Source organism: Carassius gibelio, chromosome A12 (assembly GCF_023724105.1).
Source record: "Carassius gibelio isolate Cgi1373 ecotype wild population from Czech Republic chromosome A12, carGib1.2-hapl.c, whole genome shotgun sequence".
NCBI classification, from domain to species: domain Eukaryota; kingdom Metazoa; phylum Chordata; class Actinopteri; order Cypriniformes; family Cyprinidae; genus Carassius; species Carassius gibelio.
The window spans coordinates 18,093,929-18,105,227 of record NC_068382.1 but is presented as its reverse complement, the minus strand read 5'-3'; the positions used below and the strand labels follow the sequence as shown (position 1 = coordinate 18,105,227).

General features: G+C 36.7%; 1 protein-coding gene across 1 annotated transcript; it reads left to right on the top strand.

Annotated features, from left to right (window-relative positions):
• Nucleotides 1-5,419: 5,419 nt before the first annotated feature.
• LOC128025364 (beta-1 adrenergic receptor-like) lies at nt 5,420-8,601 on the top strand. The gene has a single exon (XM_052611648.1). The coding sequence runs from the start codon at nt 5,609-5,611 to the stop codon at nt 6,755-6,757; it is 1,149 nt and encodes a 382-aa protein (XP_052467608.1). The 5' UTR covers nt 5,420-5,608; the 3' UTR covers nt 6,758-8,601.
• Nucleotides 8,602-11,299: the final 2,698 nt, after the last annotated feature.

The following is an 11,299-nucleotide window of genomic DNA, read 5'->3' as shown; positions in this document are numbered from 1 at the left end:
TTAATCTCTCAGGTTCAGTTATGATTCAGTGACGGGACTTTTAACCCTCTTGTGAGTCTTGCTTCTTTTTACAATCACTTTCACTATGACAGCTCAATAAAACTGTACTCATTCAATTTAAACTAAGGCTCGGTCTCAATGTTATTGTGCTTAGTTCTGTTATCTTGTACAGACCTTTCTAATTGATCAGATTTATGATAAACAATACAATATGTGAAAGAAAATGTGCATCCTAATCTGCCAATTTCTAGGCAAATTTGCTGCAGTTTAATTAAGGATAAAGGATCTCCAACAAAAACAAAGAGACTGAGACCTTTAATGATAACTAAGTGAATATTTAATAACACAATATTAATTTGTTGCTATAAATTAAATCAAACATGCAGAAATTTTGTCCATAAAACATACTTTTTTTTTTTACACTGACCAAAAACCGCAACTTTCAGATTCAATTTGTATTTTTAAGCTCAGCCAATCATATCAAGCTATTTTAGTACTCAGCTTGTGACACTATCTTTAGACCGTACATGCCTTGTGTTGCCTTACTTATCTCAGTATACAGGGCAGCTTTCAGAAATCAGTCTGCAGAGCTAGACTCCGCAGGAAAGTGGATCTCAAGGGCCACCCTGGTGTATTCACTAACCTATCCTATTTTAAAGTATAAATAGTGTGAATCGCATATTCACACTGAAAATTCCAACAAGAAGTGCATTGTAAATATGTATTTAAAAGAATAAAACATAGTGTGGAATGTTAGACACATTTCATGGGTCAAAGCTTTCCTTACATAGTTGATTGGCTATCAGACTCAGAGGTTGGCTAACAAAATAACCTTATACTATTCATAGCCTATATATACGTTTTGAGTACATAGTGAATAGTATAAGTGCATAGAGCAGTGATTCCCAATACCAGTCCTGGAGAATCCACAACGTTGCATATTTTTTTATGTTTCTCTTAACTGACACACACACACACATATAAACTCACACATCTTGGAGTATTTACAAATGGGCTGATGACTTGAATGAGGCGTATTTGATTAGGGAGACATCTAAAACGTGCAGTGTTGGGGGTTCTCCAGGACAGGGAACCACTGCTGTACAGTATGTCATTTGAGACAGCCATAGACTTTCATTGATGCAGGGTCAACACCTTTCAACCTATATATAGTAATGTGCTACAAATCACTCACAACACATTATGGCAACCACATCTTAACCACTCAAGACCTTCTTGGTCGTGCATGACAAAGCACCATACTTATTAGTGTTTAATGTAGTGTATAGCTCACATTAACCCTGAAAGAAGAGTCTGTATTGATCTGTATGATGGAGTTTGCTGAATGACATTGAAGAGCATGTCAAATGTGCTGATTGAAAATCATTTACCCTCATGTCATTCCAAACTTTCCGAAAGGAGACTTTCTTTCTCCTGTGGAACACTAAAGAAGATATTTTAAAGAATATCGCAACTGTTTTCTTCCATTCCATTAAAGTCAATGGGGTCCAAAAGAACACTGAACCCTGCTGAATTTCATTATACACTATTAAAAATTGAGTCCAAAAGGATTTTTCTAATCTAAAGAAACTTTTCCAACTATAAAGAACATTCTACACAATGAAAAGATTTCATAGATGTTAAAGGTTCTTCATGGAGCCATAGTTGCCAGCAGCAACTTCCATTGGCTTTCATAAAACTTTCTTAAAGAAGCATTCTTTTTCAATAAGTATACTGTCACATTACGGTTAGCACTAAATTTTCATTATAATTCCACCAGCTGCTGAGTTAACTGCAAATTTAAATGCTATTGAATGCTAGTTTAGAAGTTAATAGACATCTGTCTCTCTGGGGTAAAATACTATATACACTTCCAAAGCTCCAACAGTTCAATAATACACCTCAGACTTCTATGTTTTCAGAGATTTACTGCCAAGACAGAGATCAGGGCATGCTGTTTGTCAGATAATGACCCTTTGAACCTTCCTTCCATTAGGAAGAGGGGAAGACAGATGCTGTTTTTCATCTGTGATAATTTCCAGGAGTGGAAACGTACAGTATGGAATGCATGAAACATATGGAGTGTGAAGCATATACTGTAGACTAACAGACAGATGTGGTGCATCCAGGCTACTTCAAGATTATGAATGACTGGAAAAAGTATTTCAATCAAACTTCATATTTTAAAAGATGCACGATACTTAATGAAACCTTTAAACTGTAGTTTCCGCTTCCTAAGCATTGCATTACTTATTTATTTGTCCTCAAAGCCACAAAAGATCTCCTTATGAAGGTCAGATTACAAAAGTCTATTATTCAGTGTATTGGGTTTTAGGGTAAATATGTGATTTAATATTATCCAGTATTAATATTCTGAAGACATTTACCATGACTTGAAAACTGTGCTCTGTGGATTATAATAAATCGGCATGAAACTAAAGACAATTAGACTGCTGTGAATAGAAATGTGAAAAGTTACCTGGGTTTCGCTTGCATAATTGTCACAGTACTTTACATAAGACTGTGTGACTTTAATCCTTTCATTTTGATAATACTGGGAAGAATGTTCATTTTCCATGCTGTATTTAGCACTGGGCTTGCATGGGCTCATTTAAATTCAGAATATGTTTTATTAGCTGCACTGCGGTTATGGCTTAAGAATCGTCTACAATGCAGAAAGCCATTGTGAATAAACTGATATAAACTGTTAGTTTGTTGCTCAAATCCTCATTTGCTCTATAAGAGGAGTGTGACTATAGGAAGAAAAGTAGGGAGAGAGGAATTCATAGAGCATTCTCATAACATCCCAACAGTACTATTTAACAGTACTTTAACCGGAAGTTGTCACTTTGAATCAGTCTTACAAATCCTTCTAGTGCATCTTTCATTAAATGAACTCAACAAATCCAGCTACTGAGTCAACAAAACATCTCGCTTACTGAATTATTATTTTAATATAGCTATTTTTATCTCTACATGTTACATTATTGTCTTTGTTTGGGGTTTTACTGATTTTTATAGATTACCCAAAGCCTTACAGTAATGAAATGAAATTGCTTAGTAAAAAAAAAAAACTATTACTGTCACTTTAATCTGTTTTTTTACACAATATTTATATGTATATATATATATATATATATATATATATATATATATTTTTTTTTTTTTTTTTTTTTTTTTTTTACAAATATGCAGCTTTTCACCTTATTAGAGTTTACAAGTCATGTGGATCACTTATGGATTATTGTGATGTTTTCATCAGCTGTTTGGACTCTCCTTCTGACGGCACCCATTCACAGCAGAGGATCCACTGCTGAATGATGTAATGCTACATTTCTAAAAATCTGCATAGATGAATTAACTAATTGATTTACATCTTGGATGGCCTGGGGATGAGTACATTTTCATCAAATTTTCATTTTTGGGTGAACTATTCCATTAACTAACAATGAATAATACATTTGTTACAGTATTTTTTTCATCTTTGTTAACATTAGCTAATAAAAAAAATCTGAGTATCAACTGTAAGCTGATGCTCAACTGCATTTAATAATATTAACAGATAAAACTTGATTTTAATAATGTATTAGTACATGTTGGAATGTACATTCATTAAGATTATTAAATTCTTTAGAAGTATTTTTCATTGCTTATGAAACTAATTAATGCTAACTAATGTTAACAGCTGGAAACATATTATGTGTTAACAAGAAAACAAAGTTTTTTTCTTCAGATTTTACTCTAAAGAGTTTTGGGGGGTTATGCATGAAAACATTTGGGAACACTAGTTTTAAGATAATGATGCCCCATTGCTTTTTTTCATGGGCCTTGTGACTTTTCATGTGACTTAATCTCTCTTGTCCCTTCTAATTTCAGTCATCATCATTAAACTGCATTACCCACAATCCAAAGTGCTCCACCATGTGCATGTCTCAGTTTGCATTGGAACCTGACTTTATACTACATAGATTGCATAACTCTCCTTCTAGAAACGATTAGCCCTGCATCCTGCTCCAGCACATGTAGCCATGCAACAAGTGTAGACTTCCTTTCGCTTGCTTAGAAATAATGAGATAATTCCGTTCACAAATCCGTTCACAAGAGTCCCAGGACTTTATCTGATGGATCAAACAATGACAAAGGCCTGAAAGTGTGTAGGTACCGACCCTACGTCATTACATGTGGGCGCAGTCAATATCAAATATCCCTTTATTTTTGGGACTGTAAATCCGGGTGGCTTTTTTTAAAAGAATAAAACAAGAAAAGGTCAAAGTGCTGTTCTACAATGCTGGAATGTAAAAGAGAACGAGAGAGAAATTCTGTGTAGCGGCAGCATTAGTCTAATGTGCCTGTCTGTGTCCCAGCTATAAGGAGGTGCAATTATGATTTTATCTACAGTAACAGCTTCCTACTGCTAGAAAAACACCTCTTGCCTGGGCAGATTCGTTTTCAGAAGGAAACCAAGTGGCCCACTGTTGGCTTTTTTTATAGTTTGGCTGCTGGTGATTTGTCCCGGAAAGTGCCGGGGCACAATTATAGAACAACTGAATCGAGCATTGTAAAGTTTGCAAACATGCACCATATCTGTCCAGGGCCTTGTAATTGCTTTGTGGTGTCAGGCAGTATTGTTGCATATCATTTTCCAAAGGTTGGTAAAGTCTGCACTGATGTTGACATGAGTTTACACTCTCAAATGATTAGCAAATGATTGTGGTTGCTCTATAACCTCAAAGCATTGTAGCACATGACTGGGCTTACCAGAATAAGATATGTATAAAAATGTTCAACTATGTTTACAATAACGTCTTTCCCATGCCACACATAGGAATTCCTGAAGTGATTAGTGATATGTATTAATAAATAAAAAGAAACTATATACTGTATATATATTTATACAATATTTGTATATAACTGTAAGCCAACTTACCATGTATACCATACAATTGTGGTAACACTTTACTTAAAGCTTTTATGTAGGCTATAATGCATTGTAAAATGCATAGTGTAGCAATGACTTTATAAGTGTTACAATGTATTTTACAATTATTCATTCCCTACGTTTTACTGAAGCACTGTAAAAAATATTTTTAGATGTAAAATCTTCTTATTACACAATACAGAATTATGTGTAAAATATTACTATAAAATATGAGTGAAACCAAAAGGCAATCAAAAAATTATTTGCACAGACCTTTCTATAGATTGTATTTAAAACATGAATAACACCTTTTTTATTATTAGTTATATACAGTACATTGAGATGTTTTATGGTATTGCTGACATACAGTCAATACTGTCTTACACTTTGAAAATCCTAAAACTTTCTACCAGTTCAGTAATTACCATGCGTAAAAACACAGCGCAATGTCCTCACTTGGGTAGAACCAGTAAGTTTTTTTTGCGCGGAGCATTGTGTTCATCAGATAGTAAAGAATTACAATTTAGAAATGCAGCACCATTGGCTGTGCACCCCTGTGACATCACTGCTGTACCCGTTCAGTCCTTTCAGTGAGCGCGTGTGGGCGCTGGGCTGGGGAACACAGCGCCGATGGAAGCGCTCCATGTAGGACCTGAAGTTCTGGATGAACGCGCTTAATTTTTCCACACCATGGGAGACGGTTTACCGTCTGTAAACTACAGCAATGACTCTAAGCGCGCCACGGTGGATCTTAACTTATCAGAAGAGTGGCTCGTGGGCATGGGAATCATCATGGGTCTGATAGTGTTCATTATTGTAGTCGGAAATATACTGGTTATAGTTGCCATAGCGCGGAATCAGAGGCTCCAGACGCTCACCAATGTTTTCATCGTGTCTCTGGCGTGCGCAGACCTCATCATGGGGTTACTGGTAGTGCCATTCGGTGCAGCCTTGGAGGTTAGAGGAACCTGGATGTATGGATCGTTCTTCTGTGAATTCTGGATATCTGTTGATGTACTTTGCGTCACGGCGAGCATCGAGACCCTGTGCGTAATTGCAATAGACAGGTATGTCGCCATCATCTCTCCGTTTCGCTATCAAAGTCTTTTAACAAAAGCACGAGCCAAGGTGGTGGTTTGTGGAGTGTGGGCTATATCAGCTCTGGTGTCATTTCCACCCATCCTCATGCACTGGTCCCGGGACAGAGAGGAGACATCGTGCTATGACAATCCCGAGTGCTGTGACTTCATCACCAACCGCGCATATGCCATCTCCTCCTCTATTATATCGTTTTACATCCCTCTACTAGTCATGATATTCGTATATGCCAGGGTGTATAGAGAAGCCAAACAACAGCTGAACAAAATCAACAAATGTGAGGGAAGGTTCTATAACAATCATGGTACTAATTGCAAACCTAACCGGAAACGAACCACTAAGATCCTGGCTTTAAAAGAGCACAAGGCACTGAAAACGTTGGGAATAATCATGGGAACGTTCACTCTCTGCTGGCTGCCGTTCTTCATCGTTAACGTGGTGCGGGTGTTTTGCGCTCAAATGGTGGATAAGGAGCTCTTCGTGTTTTTGAACTGGCTGGGGTACGTGAACTCCGCCTTCAACCCCATCATATACTGCCGGAGTCCGGACTTCAGGAAAGCTTTTAAGAGGCTGTTGTGTTGTCCGAGGCAGGCGGACCTCAGGCTGCACGTGAGCTCGTGCGATCTCTCGCGCTGCACCGGGGGCTTTGGGAACTCATTGGAGCAGAGCATGCTCGGGACGTGGTCGGACTGCAGTCTGGAGAGGAACGGCAGGATATCCCATTCAGAATCTCAGCTGTAAAAGTACAACCGTGACTATTTAATCAATATTACACAGGCAGGAGTGCAGTTTGTATTTCATATTAGGTCATTACGACCATGCGGAAAGCGTGATATTGCTTGTTCGATAAACAATTAATATGACATCTACGTTTTAGAGAAAAATTTGACCAGTCCTACATTTCTTCGTCAACGAAAGTAGTTCTAGAAACAAAAATCAAAGCATTATGTTTTTACTATCGCCAAGCAACGCACAAACTGATTATATGGGTGGAGTGGAGCTACATAGAATCCCTCCGCGACCCACCGCGTTCTGTCATCACTCCGCTTTAGCTCCACTCCGGGTTTTACTCCCCGCTCCGAGCGATACAATATAGTGAGAGAAAAAAATACGCGCAATACGCGGAGTGATACAAACAGTGAAAAGTCCAAGTGCCGTTATGAATTCAGTACTTTTGGAAAGCAGCTCAGCCAATCAAATTCAAGGACCGGAACTAACTGTCATGTAAAAATGGATAACCGAAATTTTGCAATGTCGAAACAACCAAAACGAACCCATTTAAATCTAGTTTTCTCAGTTAAGTTAGCATACCGGTATATCGCATATTTGGAGAACGCTTTGTAGCAAACTGCTAAACTGAAAATGATTTTTTTTTTTTAGCCTGACACTATTGTAACCGATGAGTAGCTAAATACAGTCAGATTGCTGTTAGTAAAACTAAAAGTTTCAATCAAGCAGCATCATTTTCAACAAATTTGCCGAAAATGGTAATTCGAGGTTCCATGCATACATTTCTGTTTTAATTAAAGTAACAATATAGCTTAAAACTGTTTTCTCAAGTGAATCAAAAAATGACATGTTTGGGCATGTTTACATGTATATTGCGAAATAATTTAAATGAAACATATACAAAAAAATCATTAATAATAGACTCATTAAATTTTAAATTTATCATAAATGCAGAGGAGCAAACTGAAATTAAACAGCATCGATCATGTGACTGTTTAAACCAGCGTTTTAAAAATGATCACATTTAATCAAGAACTTCATATATTGCTGAATACTTTTTGTAAAACACACACACAAACACACAAACAAAACCTTTTTAGATCTCTTAATTTCAAATGCAAATGTTTGTCACAAATGTTAATGTGGGATTCAATTGGTTCAAAACATCCACAAGAGTTGAATTGGAAAAAACTGAAATCTTTTAAAATACAAACCATTCAGTATTTACTAAATACTGAATGGTTTGTATTTTAATACTATTTAATACTATTTAGCAGTAATACATGGTAGTTTGGACTGAATGAAGCAGTGGTGAGTTGGTTGAAACAGTGTTTTTCATTCTTCCTAGCAATGTTTTCTGGCTTTGAGCCTTTACATTGTTTATTGGAATGTTTTATTCTTGAATGTGTGTTATGAAATCTTGTTTTACCTCATACCTGTATAATGTGCAAATTGTACGAGGAAGTTGTTTATATTAAACAAATGTTAAAATGTACAGTATTTATTTGATGCATTGTACAGCATATATGAAGAAGCGTGGCAATGTGATAAAATAATGTTAAGTGATTTGCACCTTATTTGTATCAAATGTGAGCTGCCCATGGGGCATTGAGCTTCTTGCATTTTCCATTCATTTCTAATTTCTACATGTTATATGTGTTACTGGATTGATTTATCTGTAAATTGGATGCACATATATATTTGGGCAGGATTTGTTATGAATATATTGTCCCGAACTACACATTTTTGCAGAAATAATTTATGTACCAGTGCCTCGTGTAAAGTATTGTACAAGATTCATCATGTTGACGTCAAGTTGGCTAGCGTGCAATAAAATGTGATATTGTGAAAAGGCACATTCCTTTTGTAATTTCTTAATAATTTGTCATGAAGATCATCGCCATCTGTTGGGATTTCAGTATGTTTGTTTTTCTCATGGCAAAATATTTCAGACGTGCTTACTGAAATGAGGGAACAATTTTATGTCAGCAGATCTTTAACTATTTTATCTACACAGTTGCGGATTACATCTCAATATGTGAATTAGTCTCATCTGCAGTTGACTGAAAGTAAAAAACAGTCCTTTTCAACATGGCTAATGTCTACCAAAGGCCTCCCATTAGAGCTTGCCTTAAATATTTATGCGCTGACCTCATTTAGTTTGATCTGATTGCTGCACTTGCATCACTGTTGGGTTTTCCACCATTTCAGACCTGAATTGGACTGTAAAAATAACATGGCACGGCGTCATCGACTCATTCCACACGTGCAAACTATAACAGTGTTGAGGTTTAGAGTGTGTCCCCCTTGGTTCTTAAGATTCACATCACAATGTGAACACAAATTCTCCTAATGGTATAATTTTCCGCATCATTGGAGTGTTAGCAAGGGCTTTAGGAAAATATGGAAATTTCAAATTTTCTGCACCTCAACTTTCCTTATGCCTTCCATGAATCAACTGCATGCAAGTAAAAAAAAAAAAAAGCAATATAAGGGTATTTGTTAAAAGCGATAACGTTGTGAAACAATATCACAATTTAAAAGAACTGTTAAATATATTTTAAAATGTAATTTATTACTATGATGGCAAAGCTGAATCTTCAGCATCATTCAGGATCATTACATGATCCTTCAGAAATCATTATAATATGCTGATTTAGTGCTATGGAAACATTTATTATCATTATCAATATTGAAACCAGTTGTGCAGCTTCATATTTTTTTCTGGTAACTGTGATGCAATTTTTTGATTAATTAAATTTTTATAAGGACAGCGTTTATTTGACATAGAACATTGTCACATTATAAAAGTTACTGCCACATTTTTATCAAATTAATGCATCCTTGCTGAATAAAAGCAAATTCCTATTTTCTTGTAAATGCAATGTCCCCAAACTTTAAAATGGTAATACATCACGGTTTCCATAAAAATATTGAGCAGTAGAGCTACTTTCAACATTGCTAATAAAAATAAATGTTACTTGAGCATCAAATCAACATATTAGAATGATCTCTGAACGATCATGTGACACTGAAGACTGAAGTAATGGCTGAAGATTTAGCTTCGACATCACAGAAATAAATTACATTTTAAAATATATTCAAATACCTTTATAAAAACATAGCTTGAGGCCCTGTTTTATATCATTTCATTCCTTCTAGAAAAATCAGATATAACCAGAGGTCAAATGCCTTGTGCTTTTAGCTAATACATTTCATTTGATCTCACAGTTGTGTGCTATTAATTACAAGAGCTCTCCCCAGAGCCCTCTCACATTTAAAGCCGCCTCAGGGTCGCCGAATGCAATTTGTCCATTTTGCTTCGGCTAATGAAACTTATTTAAATGTGATTACCTGTGCTAATACAACAGAGCAGCATTTCACAACAACAACACTGCCCACATCATAAAAACGCTCCTTGCTGCATGTTCCCTTGTTATTAGTAACCGTTTGCTTGGCAGGAATATGCATCCGGACAGACGTGACAGATGAGGGCCATTGTGTTGAAACAAATGGTGCACATGTGATTGGGCTTTGGTTTCTTTATCAGCACTGAAACTGCTTCATTAATCAGAAAGCTTATTCTTGTTTTATCATTCTCTGATGACTCATTACATAATGACCCAATGTGGGCCTGCTTTTATTTGCTCGGAGGCTCAATGCTGCTGTGCTCAAATCAGTTGAATCGCACTGAAAAAACATTAAGTAGAAGTGATTAGCTCACTGTGATCAGTGAATGGTGCATTTGCGTACTTCAAAAACGTTGAGTGTGTATTAATAGTTGGTGGGCAAGTTCAAAAAGTTTTCTGAGCTTTCACTGCCATCACACATCTTTTTTTCAGTTAAGGGTCACTTGGTCAGGAGCTGCAACAATTTTTAAACACGTTGCTTTATGTCAGCCAATGGCTGCCATGAGCACATCATGGAGATAAAACACTCATTTATTCCCTCTCAAGTTGGCCAACAGCTTACATGGTTAATAGCCACTAATACGTAAATGCCTTATGAGGTGTTGAGAGAATGGCATCCACTTATATATACCTGTGCATGCCTGGCTGCCATCCATTCATTCCAGTGTCGTAGTTTCCATTCCACACCTTTTCTGAAGGGCGCTTTCAGGTCACTTATCCACGCTCACACTTACTGTACTGGGCCAAAAGATTTATGACACTAAACAGTGTTAATCTCGTCAAATATATTACTGCCGGTGTTGTGCCCAGTTCCGCAGATTGAAGCATTGAACGAGGCTCATGAATTCTCTGGGGGTTTCGAGGTTGATAAAAGTGCCGGAGCACGTTGTCTTGAAGTGCTAAAAATAGGCACTGATCTGAGTTTACGCAATGGCTCTTTGCCATGTACCGAATGTTTTAACCTGCCAGCTCTCAACACCTCCAGCGGACTCTGAAATGCCACACAGGTGAGATGAATCCAAAGCAAGCAGGGAACAAGTGTCCAGTATAAAAGATAGAGGAGTGGAGGAAGAGTTGCAGAGTTTAAGTTTTATAAGAAGAGATGTTTGCAAAATGATATTGCTGAACATGTAGGAGGTTTCTT